The 25,084-nt window shown below is 53.9% G+C and overlaps 1 protein-coding gene across 1 annotated transcript in view; it reads right to left on the bottom strand.

The window, feature by feature from the left end:
- The window catches only part of TMEM132B (transmembrane protein 132B), a 109,388-nt gene that overhangs the window by 38,045 nt on the left and 46,259 nt on the right, over positions 1–25,084 (bottom strand). Inside the window, exon 4 of the mRNA XM_040986861.1 lies at positions 2,716–2,902. Within this exon, the coding sequence (XP_040842795.1) occupies positions 2,716–2,902 (187 nt within the window). The remainder of the gene's footprint in view (positions 1–2,715; positions 2,903–25,084) is intronic.

Below are 25,084 nucleotides of genomic sequence, written 5' to 3'. Positions count from 1 at the left end.
CATGAGCGGTTAGCGATCCCACTCTGAGAAGCTCAGCGTCCACCCTTGAACGTGATGCAGGTACTTGAAGCAGCGGACACAGCCTTGCTGGGGGCCAGCACAGTTAACAGCAACAGCAGCCACAAGGCAGTGTCCCTCGTCGGCTTGCTGCTGCCCCAGTCTGCCTCCCCTAGCTGCCGTTTGAAAAACCCAGTCTCTCTCATGGTAATTAACACTTTCTCAATCCCAGAAATTTCACATTATACTCTTTGCTTTCTCTTAAATATAAGTGAAACATTAAAGGAAAAAAAAAAAAGGAAAGAGAACGACCTCACGGCTACAAAGCACCATGTCCACCTGCGCTCTGTGCCCAGCCGGCCTCCTCAAGCTGGTGTGGACATGGGCGGGTTGAGCGGGAGGATGGATGACACATCTGATGAGGATGCTGGGATGCTGGGGACCTTACGCCCCCCAAGGTCATCCAAAGGCGCGGCCATGAGCAAGTGAGGCTTTAAACAGAAACCTTGGGGCCTGCGGAGGCAGCTCCCCACCCGGCAGGCACAATGCTGGCTTGGGGGAGGGGACACCTGCGCAGGACACAGGGACCAGGTGTCAGGTGCAGTGCTGAGCGCCAGGTGGGGCCGCCGGAAGGAGCCTTCATTTGCTCACAAGGAGCGAACATGGGCCTCCCTGCAAACTGAAGGTCACAAAGAGGTGTCCAGCGAGTGGGCGAGAAGGGGCCCACAGGGCAGGTGTTCAAGGAGCCCTGGGGGGTGAGTGCACAGGGCACAGGAGGGCACCTGTGGCCACAATCTGGTCTGCTAGCGCCATCTGGTGGGGACACCAGGGACTGCCACTCATGATTCCCACCCTCAGAAAGAGGAAGTTGAGGCCGATCATAAAGGACAGGTCAGCCATTTGTAAATTTAGAGCCAGTGAGAGAGCCAGCCGCTGCTGAACTCTGCAATGAGGAAGACAAAGGAGGAGTGAAGAATGAATGGGTGGATGGGTGGATAGATGCATGGATGGACGGATAACAAGGGTTTGAGAAGCTTCCCGGCCACTAGCATTACGCAGACGGGATACACGCTTAAGGAAGGTGGGCAGACGGCTGTCCAGGAGCCACACTCTGTTGCAGTCTCTAATTTGCTGGAGTATAGGCACAACAGCCCTGGAGGAGACAGTCTGGATTCTGGTTCTGGCCCCTCCCTCTGCAGGCTCTGAGTGCACCTGCCGTGTCCAGCAGGGACTGTGTCCCACGGCCCCCTCCCTCTACAGGCTCCTGAGTGCACCGGCCGTGTCCAGCCCCCTCCTGCAGCACACAGCAGCCGCTGCTTTTCAGCCTCTTCCTTGAGTAGCTGGGTGTCAAGTGCCTCACCCTATGGCCAGCTGGCCCTGCTATCCTACCAGCCAGGAAACTATGGACACCTCTGGAGGCCTCCCCCTGCCCTGGAGCCCTGGTAGTGGGACCCACTTCCCCTGGGCACTGGTCCTTGGGACACCCCTCACGACAGAGGTGCTGTGACACCCAGCACCACCCAGCCTCACAAGCCCCAAGGCTGAGTCAGTGCTAAGGGAAGCTGGACCACGATGGGCCAGGTGGGGAACCACAGTCCCCAAAACACCCTGCACCCCCAGCACCACCAGCACCCCACCCCCGACCCTCACCACCACCACCAGCACCCCACCCCCACCAGCACCCTCACCGCCACCACCAGCACCCCACCTCCACCAGCACCCCCACCACCACCAGCACCCCCACCACCACCACCCCACCAACCCCCTTACCAACACCCCCCCCACCACCACCACCACCGCCATCACCACCAGCACCACCAGGGGAAAGGCAGGACAGGCTCACCACTCTTTTCGGCCCTTCATGCTCCCTCTCACTAAGCCATGGCTGCTGAGGGGCCTGGGCTACAGAACAAGGCAGCAAGCAGTGATGGCTGAACAATAGGGCACAAAAAGGGACAAAACTGACCAGAGCCCTTCTCTTGCCAGTCCTGCTGTGGAGGAAGACTGCCAACGGACCCTGAGCACCCACAGGTGATGTCCAAGAAGGTAACCACGGGCAGTGTGGTTAGAACAGGCTAGCAGGGAGCAGGTGCAGATTTCAGCCCGTGTAGGCAAGGAAGCTGCCTCCCTAACAGATGGCCTGGGAAAAGAAGGGGGCAGCCTGGAGTATTCTCAGGACCCCAGGCAAGGGATGGCAGAACACAGGTTGTTGTCTCCAAGGGGTGTCCACAGGGACCCCTGGAGTAGCCCCGAGTGTGGCAGCGGACAGGGCTCCAGCCAAGTGTCAGGGGAGGATTCAGTCACTGGCCAGCCAACCAAGCAGCACCCAGCACTCTGTGGACAGGACGCCACCTGGGGACAGCTGACTGGTCCCCACACGACTGGGCACTCTCAGCTGAAGCCTGCCACAGGGGCTGGCCCCTGGCTGACAGCTGCCATTCCTGCCACAGAACCCCGATCCTCTTCCAGAAAGCCCTCTTCACTCAGCGCAACCATGACGGACATGGGGGCAGGGGGTAGCAGACGATGGAGAGCAAGGGCTGCCCCGGACACCACTCAGACACCTCCGCCAAAGAAGGGGAGCCGCACAGCGAACCCCAAGTCCTTTCCAAGCAGTCATGAAACCCACAGCTAAGATGCAACACAGAGCGTATTTCCCTGTCAGAAGCCATCAGGGAGAGGGCTCTCGGGAGACGCTCCCGAGCCCCGATTTCTCACCATGGCCAGAGGGACGATGCCCACAAAGCTGGTCTGGCTGACAAAGATCTCAGAGACAACCAGTGCACTCGTGGCGTCCTCCAGCGGGTACTCCACCTGCCAGGTGATCTGCTGGGCCCCTGCCAGGCCGCTGCTGTTGTCCACTCCAAAGTCCACTTGCAGGATCTCGTGCAAGGAGCCATTTGCCCTAGGAGAGAAGCACAGGAGAGCTCAGTGTGGAAGCCGGGCTCAGCGGGACACCAAGGCTGCAGGAAGCTGCAGCATTCATCTTTGTCCACGCTCCACTCGGCAGAACCTGACTCACGGCCACCCAGCAGTGCCCACGCCTCCTCGGGCTCGGTGGGCAGCAGACTGCTCTGCTGAGTGAGATGCTGGGCATCACTCCTGCTCGAGAACCCACTCACAGCTCACTCCTGCCCATCCCACAGCCCAAGCACCGCCCCGGAAATGCCTGGGTCATCTCACCCACATTCTCAGGTTCTCCAATCATGAGGCACATGCCGGGTCCTAGTTCTGGCTTTTGCTACTTCTCTCTGTGCCCGTGGATCATGGATGCAAACTCCCTGGGCTTTGGGATCTAGTGGGAATCGTGAGATTTTCTAAGCTACAAGGTTCAGCATCCGAGCGGTGAGCAACATGATTAGGGGTCACTGTCCTTCCAGCTCCCAGGTAAAGGCCCGGCAATAGCAGCGTGAGATGGCCCACGTGCCTGGGCCCTCAGCACCCTTACGGAAGATCCGGAAGAGGCTCCTGGCTCCAGCCAAGCCCAGCCTGGCCTCACGCCATCTGGGAAGTAAAGCAGCATATGAAAGACTTCTCTTGCCCCCTTCCTCCCTGCCTCATCTCTTGGTAACTGACTCAAATGCACCATGTTCTCTGTGGTTCCCTGAGTTCCCATCATCAGATGGCTACTCAGAATGTCTAATGAACAAGTGTGGAGATGGCTGTGGCTCAGCACTCTAACGCTGCACCTACAACACCAGCTTCAGAGCCAAGTCCCAGCTGCTCCACTTCCAATCCGGGTCCTACACCCACGTGGGAGACCTGGCAGAAGCTCCTGGCTTTGGCCCAGCCCAGCCCTGGTCCTTGTGGCCACTTGTTGGGGGGCAAGCCAGTACATAAAAGATCTCCCTTTTCTGTCCCTCCCTCTCTTTTAACTACAAATTTAAAAAAAAAATTCTAAATAGTATTATATCAAATAGAAATAGTAAAAGAAATGAGGGTTTTGGTGCAGTTTGGGCTCATTGGGAAAGTTAAATGAGAAGCCAAGGACACGCCCCCTGCTGCCCCACATGGACAGGACTGGGCTCTGATGGACAGTCCTCCCCACTGGCACGTTCTGACAAAATTGTAATTCCATGCCAATGTCTTAACAAGTGTTTTATTGTATCTTCTTTGGGAGTCAGAGACAGCAAGTCCTTACCCCTTGACTCACCCCCCGTGTGCCCACAGCAGCTGGAGGCAGCAGCCGGAGGCAGGGACTCAGCCCAGAGCTCCAATACAGGAGTGAGGATCGCACGCTCCAGCAGTCCCCACAGCCGCCCCAGATACGCAACTGCAGAGAGCTGGAGGCAGAGCCGGTGCTGCAGGTGGCTACACCCAGTGGGACGTGGCACCTTCACCATCAGCACCCACACCCTGTGTGCCCAGGGGGGACATGGCACCTTCACCATCAGCCCCACACCCTGTGTGTCCAGGGGGGACATGGCACCTTCACCATCAGCCCCACACCCTGTGTGCCCAGGGGGGACATGGCACCTTCACCATCAGCACCCACCCCTGTGTGCCCAGGTGGGACGTGGCACCTTCACCATCAGCCCCCACACCCTGTGTGCCCAGGTGGGACGTGGCACCTTCACCATCAGCACCCACCCCTGTGTGCCCAGGTGGGATGTGGCACCTTCACCATCAGCCCCACACCCTGTGTGCCCAGGTGGGACGTGGCACCTTCACCATCAGCACCCACACCCTGTGTGCCCAGGTGGGACGTGGCACCTTCACCATCAGCCCACACACCCTGTGTGCCCAGGTGGGACGTGGCACCTTCACCATCAGCCCCCACACCCTGTGTGCCCAGGGGGGACGTGGCACCTTCACCATCAGCCCCACACCCTGTGTGCCCAGGTGGGACGTGGCACCTTCACCATCAGCACCCACCCCTGTGTGCCCAGGTGGGATGTGGCACCTTCACCATCAGCACCCACCCCTGTGTGCCCAGGTGGGACGTGGCACCTTCACCATCAGCCCACACACCGGCTTCCTGCTGCCGACATGTTCGTTTGTGGAATGGAGAGAACCCACATCACAAAATAAAAACCACACTGTGTGCCTCGGCTTTCCAGAGTGGAGGGCAGGGGAGGCCACGCCATCTGCCTTCTCGAGGGTAACAACACCTGGAGCTGACAGTGGCACCACAGGTGCGCTGAGAGTCTCCAAGTGAAACCAGGGAGAGCCTCGCAGGCGAGTGGACATTCAGCAACAACCCGCGTGTCACAGCAGCAGCCGGAAAGCCGGGGGGGCTTCTGCAGAAACGCCCACAGGCCATGGCAGGAGGCGAGAGGGCATGGGGAGAACCATCCCTGCACGTCTTTCACAGCAACAGTGTCATCGGGGGGAAAAGAAAAAGAAATCCTTCAAGGCAATAATCTAAGCTTCTACCTCAATAACTAAGAAACAATAACCAAAGCCAGCTGAAAGCGAGGATTAGAACGGCAAGGATAAATGCTGGAGTGGAGACACATGAACTAGGGGAAGAGAAATAGAGCCAGGTGCAACAGAGAGAATCAAAACCAGTAAGAGCTGGTTTGCTGAAAAGATGAACACAGCTGGGGACCTTTTTCATCAAAAATAAGGGGGTGCATTGTTTTAAAAAGAAGTGAAAAGGGGGACATGGACGTGGGCCTCACAGCGACAAAAGGGACTGCACAGAAGAGAAGACCAATAAACAAGATCACCAGAGGGAGCAGGAAAGGTCTACAAAGACAAAAACTACCAACATTTATTTAATAAAAAGTAGAAAAGCTGAGTCGATATAACAAATAGAGAAATTGAATTAAGCGTGGAGAATTTTCAATAGAGACAAACCCAGGGGCAGCCGGCTTCAATGACACAGTCCACCTAGCGTTTAACAAAGAATTAGCAGGAACCCCCCACAGACTCTCTCTCCTCCTGGGAGAGGGGCAGGGACACTCCCCAAATTACACCATGTGGCCAGCAGCTACATGGACTTGAAACCCACACACAGGTGAAGCAAAGAAAGGAAACGGCAGGCCACTGACATGCAAAATCCTTAGGATTACACATCCTGACCAAGCACAGACAACCCACAAAAACCAACAGAGAAATAAAGCTAAGAATATGCCTGTCTCCATTAAGGCAGAAAACATGTCTTATAAATACCAACTCCCTTTGCTTAAAAAAACGAAACTGACAGGTAGGCCCTCAGTCTAGAGAGGGCATTTGGTGCCACGTTCACGTTTAGGACAGCAGACCGAGCACCTGCCCCCACAGAGAAAACAAAGGGAAATCTCTCACTTCAGTCAACACTCGCTTCTGGCAGGCAGTTGGGCAGAAGAAACTGGAAACACAGGTTACATGGCATGACCTCTGTGTGGAACACCCCAAGACACACACACACTGACAACAAAACAAAACTGCCAAAAAAGAGTCAGCCAGGTCTCAAACGTGATTTCCACACACCAGCAATGAACGCTTCCAGAATGGAATGAATGACACTTGGTTCATCGGTAAGACATTTAACAGAAGTGCAAGACTTGGATGCTGTAAAAGGTGGAAAGAGGGCTCTGTGTGACATCCTGGCGGCTAAGTCCTCACCTTGCTTGTGCCTGGATCCCATATGGGCACTGGTTCGTATCCCAGCTGCTCCACTTCCCATCCAGCTCCCTGCTTGTGGCCTGGGAAAGCAGTGCAGGACGGGCCAAAGCCTTGGGACCCTGTACCTGTATGAGAGACCCAGAAGAAACTCCTGGCTCCTAGCTTCAGATCAGCTCAGCTCTGGCCATTGTGGCCACTTAGAGAGTGAACCAGCAGAGAAAATATCGTTCTCTCTGTCTTTTCTGCTTTCTGTATACCTGCCTTTCCAATAAAAATAAATAAATAAATAAATCTCTTTTTTTAAGGTGAAATAAGTTTTTCAAAACTAAATAAATGGAAAGGCATCCCATGTTCATGGACTATGTTACTGAATATCACTAAGACTGCCATCCCAGACGGCTCCACATACCCCACACAAACCTCAGCATTTTTCCACAGATATTGACAAATGGATCCCAAAATCCACATGATAATTCAGGGACCCAGAGCAGCCAGGCCTATATTTACAAAGAACAACAATGTTAAGGGACTCACCCATCAATCTCTAAGTTTACTCCAAAGCTACAGTATTGAAGGAAACATGGCACTGGCATAAAGACAGGTGCATAAATCCAAGGAACAGTACTGAGCACCAGAAATAAACCCTCATGCTCTTTATGCATCAATATTTAATAAGGATCCCAGGACAACTCAATGGCAAGGAGAATCACCCTTTCCATCAACAATGTTGAGACAACAGAACGTCTATCCTAGGAAAATGTAATGGAGCCTGCCATGCACCAGATACAAAGTGAATAGAAAGTGGATCAAAGTCCCAAATGTAAGAATAAAATTAGCAAACTCTCCAAAGAAACATAGGCAAGGATTTTTTTGTGTGTGAAGTTGTATACACAACTTTTGGTTGTGTATACACAACATTTGGTTTCCCAAATGTGACATCAAAAACAGAAAACTAAACTTTATCAAAATTGCAAGCAGAGATACTTCAAAAGAGACTATCAGTAAGTCCGTAGAATGGGAGTGAATAGTCGTATGTCTAATGTGTATGCAGAAGTCATACAGCCTAACAATGAGAAGACAAATTACCCAATTAAAATTGGGCAAAATATTTGCTTAGACTTCTCTCTAAAGATGACATGCAAATAAAAAGATGCTGCATGCCTTCGTCCACTAAGGGGAATGCAAATGAGACTATGACAAGACGCCACTTCACGGCTCGACACAGTCAGACGGACAAACACAGAGCCAGCAGGTGCTGCAGCAGCTGAGAGAGCCCCGGTGCCCCCCGCGTCTCATCTCAAGTGCCTGCTTCCAGTCCCAGCTCCTCCGCTCCTGGTAGGCTCACTGTGGGAGGCAGCAAAGGATGAGTCAAGGACCGGCTCCCTGCCACCCACATGAGAGCTGCAGACTGAGTGAAGGGCTCCTGCCTTCAGCCTGGCCCAGCACTGGCTGCCACACACATCTGGGGAGTGGACCAGTCGACAGAAGATCTCTCTTCCCTTTAAAATAAAATGAAGGTAAATAAACAAATTTCCTTAAAAAAAAAAAAGACAGAAAGTGTTGCCAAGGATGTAAAAAAGCTGGAACCCTCATGCAGTGCTACTGAGGATGCAAGCCATCACAGCTGATTCGAGAAACACTTCGGCAAGTCCTCCAAAAATAAAACGCTGTGTCAACATGTGAGCTGGCCACTTCACTTGGGAGTGACCCGAGAGAGATGAGAACACACATGCACACACCTATACCCCACCAGCCCCTCAGGACAACCACAGGGCGAGAACTGCACAGCTCTCTGCAGGAATAAACACGAGGCAGCATGATGTCACAGAAGCAAGCACTGACAAAGGCTGCAGCACGGAGCACGCGAACCTGAAGGTGGTGAGGAAAGCAGGGTCCATTTCCACGGGAGAGGGTAACTCTGTGGCAACGTTTACAAGCATCCATATTCAAGTACTACGGAATCTACTATTGTAAAGTGAATAAGCAAGGAAAACACACACACAAAGGCGTTTACACACTGGCTGTGGGCCAAACCATGTTCTTTAAAGAAGAACACGGTTGAGTCGAGACTCATGTATTTTCTCTCATTAAATATCGCAAAATCCAAATCTGGTCAACAAGGTCTGACCAGGCCTCTTCTGAGAGGAAAAAGAAAAGAAAGAAAGAAAGAAATAGGAAATTGCCTGACAAGTTACAGCTTGCCATTCTGCAAAAACAGAACATCTCGTCACATGTATTTTTTTATACTGCTGCCTTGCTTTCCTCATTTAGAAAACAAAACCACATGATGAATGTGATCCTGGAGAAGCAGCACTGGGATGGCCTGGCTAGACAGGCGGTGACACTGTCGGCATGAATGTGCTTGGGTTGAGTGAGGCCCCAATGCCCACCGATGTGTACAAGAGCTGAACGGGATGTAGGACAAACTAGACAGGAACCAGGGCTGGGGCAGGCCTAGTAGGGATTGCTGGGGGTCTCTCCGAACAGGCTGAAGCTCCCGCTGCTGTCCCTGAGGACTGAGTGCATAGTGAGCTGGGTTGCTCTGGACCACAGCATCCACTGGTTTGCATATGAGATGGAGCTGGAGACAGAACTGACCCAGCCATTATCATTCCCAGTGTGTGTAGGCTGATGTGGGTTTCAGAATGAGCCAGACTCCATAGTGGCAAGCACACACAAGAGTCAGGTCCGGGATCACCTCAGATGAGGTCTCTGGAGATCCATCCCCAAATGAACTGCTAGACTCTGAGCTCTGACCACGGGCAGAGTTGCAGCATTGTGGTCTGATCGTACAGTGTATATGCCAGAGCTGGGCCTCCTCAGTGGCTTACATGCAGCAGTGGACGGCATGCCCAGATGCACATGGAGGACATGGCAGCCCTTTGGGTTCTGTAAAAGACATCTGGTGCAATAGCAGAGGAAGGGGGACAGAACAAGTTGGACAACCATCCCAGCCAAGCAATGACAGCAAATATCTGGGCAAGGACTCTAAGGTGAACTATGTTAGCCAAAGGACATTGAAAGGTTTTCCTTTTCCTTGGATTGGCGAGATTAACAGCTTTTCAAAACTATTGAAATCATTTCAACAGAGCTCTCAGAACATGCTCCACACTGGGAACCCTGGGTTGATATTGGATGGCCATCACCATTCCCAGGTTCTGGGGAGGCTGGGAGGCTGTGTGCAGCTTCCCCACTTGTCTCCACTCTTCCTGCAGATACACGAGAAAGAAAAAAAAAAAATTGGCAACAGCGGTCTCACGCACTTTCCCCTAATCCTCAATCCTTCCCACCCTGATCAAATAAACATCATCAAAAATAAATAAATAAATAAATAAAATGTACTAATAGAACTAACGTTTGATTCCACATCATAGCTTGCCCAGAAGCAGCAGATCCTCAAGGACAAAGAGCAGATGAGGGATTGCCAAGGTTGGGAGGACCGGGAGGATGCGGTTTCTCCGGGCTGTTGAAATGCTACATAGTGGAGATAACAGCAACTTCACAGATACACCAAGAACCGTGGAACCACATTCTTCAGAAAGGTAAATTTTATGGTATGTTAATTTGCATCTCCATTTTTTAGAGAAAGCAGTGAGGAGACGAAGTTGCTTAAGGACAGGCACAGTAAACTTTCTACAAAATGGCAGGCGAGCATGCAGTAACTTCCATAGAGTTTACATCAGACACTGTGGGAAATACACAGGGTGGAGACACTTGTCTCGGAGAGGACGAGCAAGAGGCACCCAGGGCTCCCGTTACACTTGGGACACACGTTCACGTCAGTCAACTCTGATGCACGAGGCTGAAATGATGTCTCTGACACACATTCAAAATCTGAAGAGATAAAGAGCAAACAGAGCTAACAACGCTGGAGGCGGGCGAGCGAGCGCTAGTACCTGAGTGCATAAGTGTGTGCCACTTGTTCGACTCAACAAATACTGCATTTAACAACAGAAGAGTTGGCGTGGGCATGGGGGAGGGGGCACCGGGCTCACGTCCTGGTGGAGTTCCTGGCTCCGGCATCCTGCCAGGGCACACCCAGCCAAGCAGCTAAGATGGGCCCAGGTACCTGGGTTCCCGCCACCCACAAGGCCGACCCAGCCTTGAGTTGTGGGCATATCTCTGTCTCCTCTTTCCCTCCCTCTTCTCCTTTTCTCTTTCAAATAAAACAGAAGGCTAGCAAGATCAACGTCCCCTTGTTCGGTTTATTCTGCTTTGTCCGCAGCAGCTCGGGGCAAGTCATGCACCTCACTGCCCACGAGGCACACCAGGCCTCTTCTTTCCCCTCCTTCCAAGGCTTCAGCATCTCGCGGGCTGGCGCGAGCAGCCTGATTTCTGCTTACCAACATTTTCCCAGAGCTGGAAACAATAAATCTCGGTAATGAGCAAACGCTTTGGGCCCCTCCGCATTCTCAGCTGCCAACACCACGGCTGTTTCTCACACTAACGACTCGCCTGCTTCCAGCTGATTTGATTTTATCAGCATCACCATGGCAGGCCCGGAGACGGCGGAGACAAGGGCCACAGCTTTCTTCCCCTCCGCCTCTGTCTTCCTGACAGCATCCCAATGCTTCCAGGAAGCGATGGCTCCGAGAGTTACACGCCAAGTTCCTCAGACAAGTCCTTGCTCCCCACGGCTGCCCGTGGCCAGCCCGGAGGAGAGCGCCTGCGACAGAGAAGGGCCAGGGATTTCTCTTTGGAACTCCTTTCTGCTTCTTCCATCTCCTTGGAGAAGAAAGGAAAGCTGTGCTGGGCAACATTGTGGAATTCGGACAGAGCAAGGGGACCAGTTGGGCCTTGTCCATGCAAGGATTCTGGGAGAGAGGAGCTGGGGCATGGTTTGGGTGCATAGTGTGATGTTAATTTTTAGATAAGTAGCACATTCCTTGGACTCACAATTTCAAAATAATAAAAGAGAGTACAACTTCCATCCCCTGCTGCCCTCGGGCCCGCGAGTCAGCAGAGCCCTCAGCGCCTGTGCACGTGAGCCCTGCCCTTGCCCAAATGCTGCACGTCCCATGCCAGCTTCTGCGTCTAGAACATCCATCTCTGCCTCACAGGACTGGGAGAGCTCTGGCCGCTCCCCTCCCGGACAACGGAAGGCTCAACAACGGCAGACACAGTCCCCAATCAAGCACAGGGCCAGCAAGGTGGTCCTGCTGCATGCCCAGGGACAAGGGGTGAACAGCACTCATGTGACACACAGGGGCCACCAGCACCAGACTCCAGGGTACACGGCTGGGGAAGTCAGCGTAGCCCTCACTCACAGCCCAGCCCTGTGCACACACACACACACACACACACACACACACACACACACACAGGGGTTACTATAACACTCACAGCCCAGCCCTATGCACACACACACAGCACACAGGGGTTACTATAATACTCACTCACAGCCCAGCCCTGTGCACACACACACACACAGCACACAGGGGTTATGTAGCCCTCATTCACACCCCAGCCCTGTGCACACACACAGCACACAGGGGTACTGTAACACTCACTCACACCCCAGCCCTGTGCACACACACACACACAGCACACAGGGGTTATGTAGCCCTCACTCACAGCCCAGCCATGTACATGCACACACAGCACACAGGGGTTAGTGTGTTATGCTGTGTCGCGCCCAGCCCTGTGCATACACACACACACGGCAAGTGAATAGCTGAGTGATGCACAGAATATTCCATCTCACTGGGAGACGGCCTCTATGTGCACCCTTCCTCCTGTCGCTTGGCAGGATTCCTGTGCGCCTGCACTCATAAGGACCTCATTAAGCCAGGGTTCTCCTGCTCCCTGAGGGGCACCACGGCTCCTCCAAGCAAGGGCAGCTGCTAATGAGACCTGGGCCCCTGCAGTCAGGCCCTGTGCTCCCCAGGCTCAGCAGGCAGCCACACAGCACTCTGCAGGTAACTCCAGTCCCCTGGGATCAGTGGGCAGCAGCCACTGCAGTCAGGGCCAGTGGCAGCCCAGACCTTTCTCTGCTGGACCAGGAACACCACCTGAAACAACGGCAGGGCTCCCTGGTCCAGGCTGAGCTGCCTGCACAACACTTGGTGGGAAGAACTTGCAGATCAAGGCACATGAAGTCGCACACGTCTGATGGCACTGCCCAGGACTACGAGCAGCTCTCAGACAAGAGGAGGGAGCAAGGAGCTACAGGAGCTGCCCAGAGTGTGGCAGGCTCCGTCACACTACCAGCAGGTCCTCCCAGGCTTCTAGTCAAACGGGGCACAGTGGTCATCAGCCCCAGCTCATGGGGGACAGTGCCTGTCAGCCCCAACTCACACGGGGCAGAGTGGTCGTCAGCCCCAGCTCTTTAATAACACACGGACATGTCCAGTAAGCCTGCCCATGACACTTGGGTTGGTTGACACCCTCAGTCCACTGTGTCCAACACTTTTTACCTGCTCGCCAGTGTCCAGTCCACTCACTCCCTACTGCAGGAGTTGGCCAAAGGCCGCCTTCCTCCTCTCCCACCCTCTCTTCCCCACACCCATCCAGATTTTACTCAACAGCCCTGCACCCCAGGGGAAGCACTCTTCTCGGGGGCCATTTCTGCCTGCCTGGCTGTGAGCACGGTAGGAGGTGATACTGGGTCTGCCTACAAGAGCTTGGACCAACAGCAGACATTCCCCAGACACACTATGAAAGTATGCATGGGCTTGGAACCCCAGAGTGGGGACACTCCCACACAATTCCTCCAACCCCTACGTGGGAAGTCTCGCTCCTTCCTGGCTCTGGATCAGCAACCTTGTCACCACATAGCACCTGAGAACACTCAGAAGGGCCCGTCTAGGCCCTGTCTTATAGCTGAGCCCTAGTGGGTGGAGTTGTGTCACAGCGCCTGCAGAGTCCATGGGGCTCCCTCAGTTCACTGGGGTGAGGCCAGGGACGGCTTCTCACTGAGCTCTCAGCCTCTCACAGTGTGATGAACCCATCAGTATTCGAGCAAGGATTTGTTCTAATTCCGCAAACAGCAGCCCACTTAGAAGAGTTCTATGGCAGGCCCAGCATGATGGTTCAACCGCCTAATCCTCCCCTTGAAAATGCTGCGCCCAGTGTATGTTCCTGCTGCTCCACTTCCCATCCAGCTCTCTGCTTATGGCGTGGGAAAGCTGCAGAGGATAGCCCAAAGTCCTGTGGCTGCACGGGAGACTTAGAGGAAGCTCCTAGCTCCTGGCTTCAAACTGGCTCAGCTCCAACCATTGCGGCCATTCAGGGAATGAACCAGTAATGGAAGGTCTTTCTGTGTCTCCTTCTCTCCATAAATCTGCCTTTCCGATAAAAATAAATCTTTTTTTTCTTAAGCATCTAAAAAAGAACCCAACGTGGTGTCATCAGCATGAGTGTTCACACAGCAGCAGCCATCACTAAAGAATTGTCCAAACGACGACCATGAAGGCAGGTTCTAGCACAACAGACTCAGTAAGTGACGGCAATGAAGATGCCTTCACCATGAAGGCTCATGAGTGGCAGGCACTCCCAGCTTTCTCTAAGACCCAGAGCAAGGGAAGCAGTATCTGATGGCTACTTGGGAATCAGCATCCCAAGTCAAAGTGTGCATCCAAGCCTGATTCCAGCCTCCTGCTGGTGCACCTGTCAGCCAACCATGATGCTCATGCACTTGGGTCTATGACCCCCCGTACAAGATGCAGAGCTTCATCCTTGCCCTACCTGGCTGCCGTGGACACCTGGGGAAAGAGTCAGTACAGCAAAGAGATCTTTCTCTGTCTCGCGCTCTCCTTCAAATAACTAAAATGCTTTTTAAAAATACATAAGGAGTAAGTCATTTCCCTTGGGCCCAGTCACTCCCAATCACTGAGCCAAGAACAAAACCACAGATGAGAGCTAGGGGAAGACACAGACACACACTAGGGTACCTGCAGACAAACCCGCGCAGACGCTCCACACTCACCAACCTTGAAATCTGATGCAGTTAGGAGAAGCCCGCAGTCAGACTGAAATTCTGAATGATATTTGGACCAAAAATCAGATCAGAACTTGCAGAACCTCCCACTGATCAGGGGGCTTGTTGCTGGCCATGAGCTGGGTTGGAAGCCAATGCCAGGAATTCACAGGCTCCTGGAGTCCCCAGTGTGTCAGCCTCCCCTGGGCAAGATACTCCCCTTCAAGAAACCAGAATTGTGTCAGCAGCTGATCAAAACTCAGTGGTTCCACATCACCTCCTCCTTGGCCCATTCATGACAACAGCCATGGGAGCCTTCTCATGGGCCAATTGCTCTGTGTTGTCTGAGTCAGCCACGGCTAGGAGGGAGGCTCTGGATGACCCCTTGTTGCCTCTGTCCTGAGCCGCCCAGCTCGTGCTCACAAGTGGCTCCACGGAGCACGTGCCCCAGGAATCCAAACGATGCCAGGCAGCAACAGCATCTGGATGTGGGTCAATCCCAGATCAGACTGCTAGAGGGAAAGGATGACTGACTGGACTGGAAACACACACACACACGGTGCTCACACGGCACTCAGCACACACACACACACACGCGGTGCTCACACGGCACTCAGCACACACACACACACACACACACACACACACAATGAAAGGTGCCACCTGCTCCATCTGCTGGGCCAGACGACACCACCGAGGCCTCTGTGGTCCTGCGAAAGTGTTTGGTCAGTCAACCTATGGTGTCCTGAGCAGGTCCCCTACACACCCACCACTGCCGCCAGGGCAGGTCCTGAGACTACTGGCTGACAAAGCCATGTGGGGTGAGGGGTGGGCTCATTAGTTCTGGCTTCCAAGGTCAGGACCTGCAGAACTGGAGAACTGGATGGTCTAAAACCTGCTCGGTCTAATGGCAGTTCCTTTGTCCACTCAGATGCAGGCTGGCTTTGTAATCCCATGCCTCTCTTGATTTGCTTCTTACGTAACAGTTTACTGCATTTACACAGCGCAGTTCTGAACGGTACTTAACATCCCTAGCCTTCGTTTCTTAGCACTCTCCTGAAAACTAAAGCTTCCTGCATTGCCACACTGACTGCTCCTGCCTTCTGAGTATTTCTCTGAACCCTGATGCAGCTGCTTTCTTTGCATAGGCCTCCAGTTTAAAAAATATTCATGCTTCAAGGGCCATGTGATCTGCTGTGGTCAGTGAGTGGTGAGAAAAGCTACTGGGGTCAACTCCGGATGGATTATTTAATTATCAGGAGGAGAACTTCAAAGCTTCCCCAGCTCCCCGGTCCCCATGGCAGAGTAAAAAAGGAAGTTGGATGGCCGTTGCTTGGTCTGAACTCAGGGATGAGCAGGATCTTTGCCAAGTTGGGATTGAGTTGAGTGTGGCTAAGAAACAAACGGGTCTACTGTGCACCTCAGCGCCTGCCCTCAGCAGGTGCTTAGCAGCCTCCTGGATGCTCAACCCCAACTGCCGGCCACCAGCTGATCAGGGACCCTCCGCACTGCAGACAACCACTGAAGCCTCCTCCTCAATGGTAGCTTTCCAGAGAAAGCCAAATTCCTCATCCAAGCTGGCAGTGATTACTGGCACCTTCGGGTAACGCGAAACGACAGCCCCTGCCTAGAAGCAGAAGGCCTGAGTGAAGAACGTAAAAGGACAGGGTTGCAAAGGGGCAGCAACAGCCCCTAGGCAGCAGCCAGAGCACCATGGACAGCTGGGATATCCTGTGACTGTCCCTGCCAACTCCCCAGGACACCCCTCGACTCCCTAGAATATAGAGGGAGTCCTGGATACAAGACGGTTGGGTGGCACACACACAGGAACATCCCTAAATCCTGTGGAGACAGGACTGAGGGGCCTCCCTGGAGAATGGTCCTCGACCTTCTAACCCTACAGCAGGTGCCACTGAGGAACACCCTGGGTCTCCACGATGGCTTGAGGCTGGAGAGCATCCCTCACCAAGGCAACTGGGCACATGAGCTCCAGCTGAGAGGATGTTTGCAGCACCCCAGTCAGGGTCATCAAGCGCTTTCACGTGATCACAGCAGAGCAGGCCAACAAGGGATGCCCTCCAGGCTCCTTGGACAACCCAGGCTGGGGAGCAGTCCATGGGACCCCCAAGACATACAGGTAGCTGACAGCCCAGAGGCATTCCATCAGCCCTTCTGGACACACTCAAGACTGCCCAAACGTGAGGTGAAGAAACATGAGCGTGTTTCCAACAACTAAGGCCAACCCAGTTAGCAAGGCTATGACCAGCACATACCTCATCAGTTACACTGCTCACACCCCAAAGTGAGTCTGCACCCAAACACGGCAGTCTTCAGAGCCCAAGCAACCAAGCGAGGCTGCAGGAAGCCAAAGCTCACCCTCTTCCCACAGGGGATTCTGAGCTGATGAAATGTACACACTCCACACACTGAAAAAAATCCACCCAGGAGCGAAGGTAAATGAATAGACAGAGTTGATGTGTGGACCAGGAGAGCAGCTGAGCTCCTCGCGCAGCCACCCAGCCAGGCTTGCCACTGGACTGCCCAATGCATGCATGAGCCATTGCATTCTCTCAGATCATTCGGATGGCTGGGTTCATGTTTTTACTACTTGGAAAAAAAAAAAGTTTTAGATATATATATATATATGAATCTGACAGCATTAAATCTCAGGAGGTAACCAGGCAGCATTTTATGATACACAAGTGGCATTATTTTACTTGCCTCGTAATTCCCACTGCGGTGACTTATACTAGCATCAAACCACATTTTAACTCATCAGTGGGGACAGCCATGGAGGACAATCTGTATCAAGTTCCAAGCAAACTTCCTGTCTTAAAGGTTCATGCCTCGTTCCCTGGGCAGCCTGACCTCTCCAGGAAATAGACCCAAGTGCCACCATGAGACCCCCTGGAATGGCTAAATGCCACCACGACCAATGGCATAGCTCCCAACCAGGGAGCTATGGGGTCCAGGCAGGCCATGCTCCAGGCTTCTTCTGTTCAGAAACCAGAACTGAGTAGTTCAGAACCACCATGGCTCAATGAAGCAAGGACCCCACAGGGCCCAGGGCAATGCCAACGCACCTCCCCACAGAGCCCAGGGCAATGCCAACGCACCTCCCCACAGAGCCCAGGGCAATGCCAACGCACCTCCCCACAGAGCCCAGGGCAATGCCAACACACCTCCCCACAGGGCCCAGGGCAATGCAACACACCTCCCCACAGAGCCCAGGGCAATGCAACGCACCTCCCCACAGAGCCCAGGCAATGCCAATGCACCTCCCCAGGACTCGTGTTGTGCTGGGCTGCGGATCCATCCATCACATGAACAAACAGCACATTATGTTCAGAGACTTCCCTCTCACAGCACTCAGAGTTGAAGCATCGGGCTTTGCCTTCCAGTGAGAGATCACGACACGTTCGTCAGCCTCCTCACAGGGACCTTCCTGCCCTTCATCTCCACACACACGAGCCACTCCCAGGACAACACGGAGTAGCTTCTCAGCAAGCCAGCACTGACTTCAATGCTGTGCTGATACCACCCAGCTGGCCTCGGGAGACACACAAAGGAAATCCCTCAGTCCCTGGAGCACAGGAGGGCGTTGAGGCCACCTTTCCACCAGGCTGCACGCTTGATTCAAACGAGCTGCCACCTGTGGCTCCCCTGAGCGTAGGTCCTGGCATGCAACTAGTGGTATGAACTCAGTTGGGCCCACATGAGCCAGTCACAGCAGGAAACCCCAGGGCACAGAGAGTTCCAGAGTGCACAAAGGGAGACCCGAGGGCAGGGACAGAGCTGCCAGCCCTTAGGCCATGTGAGGTGCACACTCCGACACTGCACGGGCAGCACACGGACCTCTCGGCAGAGCTGCCCAAACAACTTCACAACTCAGCAGCTGGCTTCTCCCAGAGCAAGCAGCACGAGACAGCAAGGAGGGAAGCACAAAGCCTTGGATGACTCACCTCCGAAGCTGCACATCACGTCCCCCACAACGTCACCTCCCCACAAAGCACCTTTCAGAAGGGAGCCCCTCCTGCATGTGGACATGGATGAAGTTTCACTTCCCTGAGAATTTTTATTTATGGATTGATTTAGCTATCTGAGCTCCCACCTGTTGGTTCATCCACCAGACACCTACAATAGGCAGGGCTGGGACCAGGACCCAGAAATGCAGTTCAGGCTTCCGCTGTGGGCCGTCGCAGCTGCCTCCCAGGCCAGGGCACACACTGGCGGGAAGCTGGACTCGGAGCCAGAAATGGGAAACAAATGCAGCAGTTAATCCTGGTGGAGACAGTTTGGAACATTCACACGGGTGCCCCAGAGACCCTGGGATGGGTTCCTGGGATGGCCCCATGGGTAGAAAGCCTTCCAGGAAGATACACAGTTCAGGAAGTCATGCTGACTGGTTAAGTAAAGGTGCCTACGGGTGACAAAACCAACTCCTTCCATCTAGCCATCTAATGCTGAGATCTCCTCAACCTAGGACGTCTGCCACAAAGGATGGCGGTGGTGGCCCAAGCGGACGGTGGTGTCTGTGGTGGGCAGGTGAAGCACAGTGGCCTTGAGGCCACAGTTAGCTGTCTGTCCCACAGGTCGCCATGGCGACAGCAACAGTCAAACTAGCTCAACCAAGTCCCAACTGCAGCTAACTACAGGCTCGGGGACAGATGCGATCGCAGGCCTTCCTTCTGAGTGGGCATGTTGTGCACAAAGGCCCAAAGCTTAGTCATTGGAGCTCGTCACGAGCCCACCGAGTCTCCCTGCCTGGGCCGGACATCAGCCAGGCCAGCACAGGGAGGCTAATGGCCCGCTGGCCTGCCTCCCTCCGACTTCCCAGTCAGTGTGTTCACTGCAAGGTTCTGGAAGGCACTGTCTGTCAAGTTAAGAAAGTTTCTATTTCTACTCTGCTAAGAGATTTTACATAAATTAGGAACTAAAATAGAAGCTGTTTTCATTCTTGGAACACCAACCAGCCCTTTCCAGACAAACAAAACCCCTGCAAGCCAACCACTTTGGGGACATGCTGATGAGCTCATGACAGAAGAGACGAGACCAAGACAGGGGAAAGACTTCAACCACGGACAGCACGTGATCAGATAATGAGGATGAAAGGTATAAACTCAGTTCAAGACAAGTTCAGAAAAGAATGTGCAGTTGGCTATTTTTTAAAAACAGAAGACAGGAAACAAGCACTTAGGTGAGAGCATGGCAAGAGACAGACATGGTGTCAAGGGCGGTAAATGGTGGAACACACCTGACAGGTTTCTGCCCCACCTCCTCGCCTTCCGAGACGCTGAGGGAGGCCCTTGAGGCCAGGACTCTTGACGGCCCAGTGGAAGACGGGTGCAGGGCGGGTGCAGGGCAGTAAGCCACCTGCGGTCCTAGCCTTTGAAAACATCCTGAGGGCCCTTCCAGGGTTGCCATGGAAACTTCAAGGCTGGCATAGCAACAAGCAGTTTCCAGATGACGCAGCATAGGGTAGAAGCAGCCAGGGTCCCCGATGATTACTTGGACTTGAAGAGCGCTCAGGTACTCCCTCCAAGTCTCATTAGGCCATGGGAAGTTGCTGAGACCCTGGGCCACTTGTTACACCAACTAATATCAAGTTACCCTGACTCACACCAACAGACACAGCCAGTTCAGTTGCAAGCAGCAGGGAACATCACAGTGAAGTCCTGACTGGTGGCCACTGCTGCACCGGAGCTCTGGAATCCTGGATGTGCTCTCCATTTTCAAGGACAGCCAACACTTCCACAGTGCTAATCAAGACAGAGCCTTAACAGGTGTACATGGGGGTGCCCCTGCCATGACGACCCCACATCCACAGGACTGTGGGTCAGGGAGGCCATGGCAAAGCCAACAGAGCCAGAGCTTCCCTCATGGAGCAGACTGGAGCTTCCACACCACAGGCCATGGGATGTAGGCCCCCTGTGGCTCCAGGACATGCTGAAGACAGTGCGAGAAGGTAGAGAAAGTATCGCTGCTGGGACCACGCACACTCCTGGGTACTTGCACTTGACCCCTTGCCATTCGGTACCCTGAACTTGAGCGAGGACAGTGGCTCAGGCCCAGCACCCGTGCACACCGGCTTCATCACAAAGGGAGGAGCAATGACGTCTAGAGAAGCCGTCTGCACGTCGTCCCCAACCTTGAGACATGGGGTGTGTACAGGCACTGTGCCCACAGAGCACGGACGCATCACATTTAGAAAGAAACACCATGTGAAACCAAATTAACACTCACACTGGCGGGGGGCAGGAGGAGTGGCCATAGCCCCGCGAACCCTGATGTCAACTCCCGAAGCCTCTGAAACCAAAAGCACAACACACCGACCGAGGGCTATGTTCCTTCAGACCCTGAGTCTTGCACGGCTAAGCGGAAATGTGTGAGAGGATCCCCTTCACTGTAGTAAAATCTCAGGAATTGGTTTCTCGGCCAAAGCTTCCCAACTCTCCCTCCAGGTCCCCAGCCAGCAAGCTGCTCACTTCAGACTGGCCCAGAGGCAGTGCTCACTGGGAATGCATACAGTGTAACAGACGAGGTCCAGCGTGTTCAGGGTGGTATGGCCATGTAGCAGCATGGAATGATGCATGCACATGCCTGATGTCCCCTGCTGCAGCACACTGGTACGGTAACAGGACAGACAGCACGCTGCAGCAAGGTGGGGTCCTCCTGCATCCACGCTCGTGTCATTCTCACTGGGAAATCACCCCGCACTGGGTGCTCATTGCTCGGACACGTTCACATAAGTGCAAGGTCACAGAGCTCAGAAGAATGCAGCATAACACAAACATTGACTGTTCCTTATGGGGATCATTTTACGAGCTCTGTACCACCTCCACTGTGCCCATCACACAGAGGGACAAACACAGAGACAGAGAAAGGCATGATTTCAGTAGTCTCAGGTGATTCTAGCATTACCTCAAGCTTTTGTGGTTGAAAGATGGTAGGGAAAAAAAGGGAAAAAAAAAAAAAGGCCGCAAGGGTGAGGCGGGCTGTAATTGCATCTGCGGCTTGAAGATGGAGGGTAACTAAAAGCCAGAGTAATTCCATTAGCAGTAAGTGCCACAAGTCAAGGAGCTGAGCGGAGCTGAGCGGAGCTGAGCGGGTCTCCACTCTCAAAGCCAGCTGCCTCATCTCCTCACAGTGAACCTGGAAACCAGATTCCACAGCGCGCTCCTGCAGGGCATGTGCCCAGGCCGCTGACTCAGTGTGCGGAACCACGGGTGCTCAGACAGCTCTCAGGTCCAGCACCTGGTGGAAAATCAAGGGAACAGCTGAACACTCCAAGTGGTTCGTGTATACATCTGGGTGCCAGGCGCAGTTGGGCATAAGAGTTAAGAGGGTGGACTGGGTCTTAGAAGTAGCCCCATGGAGGCCTCGGGGCAGAGAAGGGAAGCTGTCCCTGCTGGAATTTCCAGCTTTGGCAGCAATGTGTGGGTCACACAGAAAACCCAGCCACAAACCCAGCTGGCAGGACTGGAGGTCACCATGGGAGGACAAGGGATGAGTGGAGCTGGTCCCTAGGGAAAAGGGGGAAGGAGGGCAGAAATAACAGGCAGAGGGGCTTCACTGTCCCTCCCACTCGCACGGGGCAGAGCAGGAGCACGCAGAGCTGACTGAGAAGGCAGGGCACTGAGGCAGCGGGTGACCAGCTGGGGATCCTACGGCCATCCTAAAAGCAGCCTCTAGGGTCTGCCCCAGGGGACCTGGCTTCGGCCTGGGAGTGGCCAGGGGACAGAACCCTACTCAGAGCCACTCTCCAACTTCCAAGCCTTACCCTTAGCGTAGTTGGGGCTCTTCGGTTTTAAGCAACGGTAGCTAGGGTAGAACTTGCGGACACTTTTAGAAGGCCCTGGCTCGCCATCTTAAAACAAAAGCTGAAAAGCGTGTCATCAACAACAGAAGGGAGGCATCCCAAGGAGCCTGGGACGTGACAAACCTGCAGCCTTGCCGTTCTCAGGGACAAACAAGCGTGTCCTTGCTGTCCCGTCCTGGCGTGCGTCAGTCTGTGGACAAGTCGCCACCTCAGCTCTCCGTCAGCACAGACAGGCTCGCTGGCTTCACACCGCACCACCCATGACTAGGACAGCCCAGAAGAAAAGCAACAAGTCGCAGACAGGCACTGCGTGACCTCATTCATAATGGAACGTGCAGGTGCTGCTGTCACAAAAGGGGAGCAAAGAATGTTCTCGGGGGTCGGGCGGGACCACCAGCAGCGAGGAAGAGAAGCAGCCAGACTCCGTGTGACAAGCACGGCAGGGCGGTCGCCATTCACCAAAAACAGCCACAAGGACAGGGGTCAAAAGATGCCAAACAAAAAGAGTGACTGTTTAGAGAGGCAGACAGGCCTATTACTCTGACCATTATACGTTATCCATAAACCACATTACAACACATTACAACCGAGTACCCCGCACTCGGTGAGTATTACGTTCAAGTGAAGTAACTTTAAACAAAGGAAATCAAAGAGTTGCTGCTGGAGAGACAGGGATCCTGGAAGGCCCGACTCCAGCACGTGCTGCTCAGAGCGACCAACACGTGGCCAACACGAGGGGCGGGCGGGCAAAGGCAGCACTGCTCATGCCTGCCCATGAAAGCGGCCTCGGCGCCTTGGACGCCAGGAGTTAGCCTACGCTGGGGAATCATGCCCACTCCCTCGCCAGCCTGCCCACAGCCAGCCAGAGTCACCTCTGGCACAGCACACTGGATGGCACAGCCAATCTGATTCCTTGTGCCAGGCATGGTTAAAGACATAGGGTGCCAGCCAGAGCAAGGAGTCTGTTACAGAAGCAACTCAGCAGGGGCGTCGGGTCCCGCCCCTGACTGTCCTGAGAGGAACCCTGGATTCCGTGAGCACACCAGCCTTCTCCCACAACTCCCCACTGACTCGGCTGTGGTTTCTGGTCTTCAGGCAGTGGACCCCGATTCAGCCCAGTTCACGATTTCCCCCAGATCTCGGCTGACAACAGCAACACCAATGACCCAAAGCTTCGCTTTACAAAAGAACAATAACTCAGCTGATTAATACTACCAGCATGCTGCTATCCACATTTTAAAGGGAAGGAAATTCAAAACTGGAAATGCCCACATGAGTCTCCTGTGTTTGAACTTGACCCCAAGACCTCCAAAGCTGGTCAATATTCACCAAGCTTGCCTCGGAATGGAAAAGGGTTAGATGGGGGAGGGGGGACACTCTTGAGAAGGAAGAATGCAGGAGAGGTAACCACGTCTGTGAGGGAGGGTTGGGGGAGGGCTAGCCGCCTCCACGAGGGACTCCACAGAATCTCTCTGAGAAAAGGGATGGGTTGGGCAAGACCCAAAGAATACACACCACCTGGCACAGTGCATTTTTCAGCTACCTGCAAGGCTCAGCTTTCTCCAGACAATTTTTTTTTTAATTATGATAAGACCAGTTTTGAGTTTGAAACCTCCCATAATCCACTCAGACCAGGTCAAGTGAAGTGACGTATCTTATACTCTCAAAGGGGGCTAGATATTAAGGCCGGATTCAAGACTCAGAAGTGCAGTGCACGAATGATGAAGAGAGAAATTGTCATTTGCATGGGGCTGCTGGCTCCGACACAGCCAGTGTCAGATCAGAACTGCTGAGATGGGCCCGGCAACGTGGCCTAGCAGCTAAAGTCCTCGCCTTGAACACACCGGGACCCCATAGGGGCACCGGTTCTAATCCCGGCAGCCCCACTTCCCATCCAGCTCCCTGTTTGTGGCCTGGGAAAGCAGTCGAGGACAGCCCAAAGCCTTAGGACCCTGCACCCATGTGGGAGACCTGGAAGAAGTTCCTGGCTCCTGGCTTCGGATTGGCATAGCACCGGCCGTTGCGGTCACCTGGGGAGTGAATCATCAGACAGAAGCTCTTTCTCCTCTCTGTCTCTCCTCCTCTCTGTATATCTGACTTTCCAATAAAAATTAAAAAAAAAAAAAAAAGAACTGCCGAGATGCTCTCAGGAGGAAGCTGGCCGGGAGTACCCAATGTCCTTCCCACACGACACTCATGCCAGGCCAACACAGCACCCCACACACAGCATCGTTCTCCACCTCGGGGTGCTGCCAGGTGTCCCCCAGAGCCACCTTGTCAGGGCTCTACCTCCCATCGGGCCCGGGGAAGGGGGTCTAGGGCTATCACTTCCAAAGGCAGCTCAGGACGTGGTCTGTCAGTTCCCACAGCAGTTAAACGGACACTCACCATATGACCAGCCACCCTTCTCCTGGGCTTATGCCCATCACCCAGGAAACAACAGCCCCGAAGCTCCACTGCCAAGATCCCGCGCAACTTCAGCTGGTACATGCAACCAGAGATGTCCAGCACAGACAGCAGAGCCTGGGCACTCTCTAAAACATGAACAACCTACAGAGTCATGCTCAGCCACCAGAGAGGGTGTTCAGATTATTCACATCCCACATGGGGTGCCCGGGCGTGGCTGCCTTCTTCACCTCCTGAGCCCAGCTTCCCACCATGAGGACCCTGGGGAGTGGCAGTGACGGCTCAAGTCAGCGACTTCAGGATGCCCACGGGGAGAGCTGGCCTGAGTCCCCACTGGCCCTAACCCAGTCCAGCTCCTGCAGGCTTGGAGGGGAAAGCAGCATGGAAAAGCT

Source organism: Ochotona curzoniae, unplaced genomic scaffold (assembly GCF_017591425.1).
Source record: "Ochotona curzoniae isolate NIBS_2020 unplaced genomic scaffold, NIBS_Ocur_1.0 contig_46, whole genome shotgun sequence".
NCBI lineage: Eukaryota > Metazoa > Chordata > Mammalia > Lagomorpha > Ochotonidae > Ochotona > Ochotona curzoniae.
This window is presented reverse-complemented; position numbering and strand designations above follow the sequence as displayed.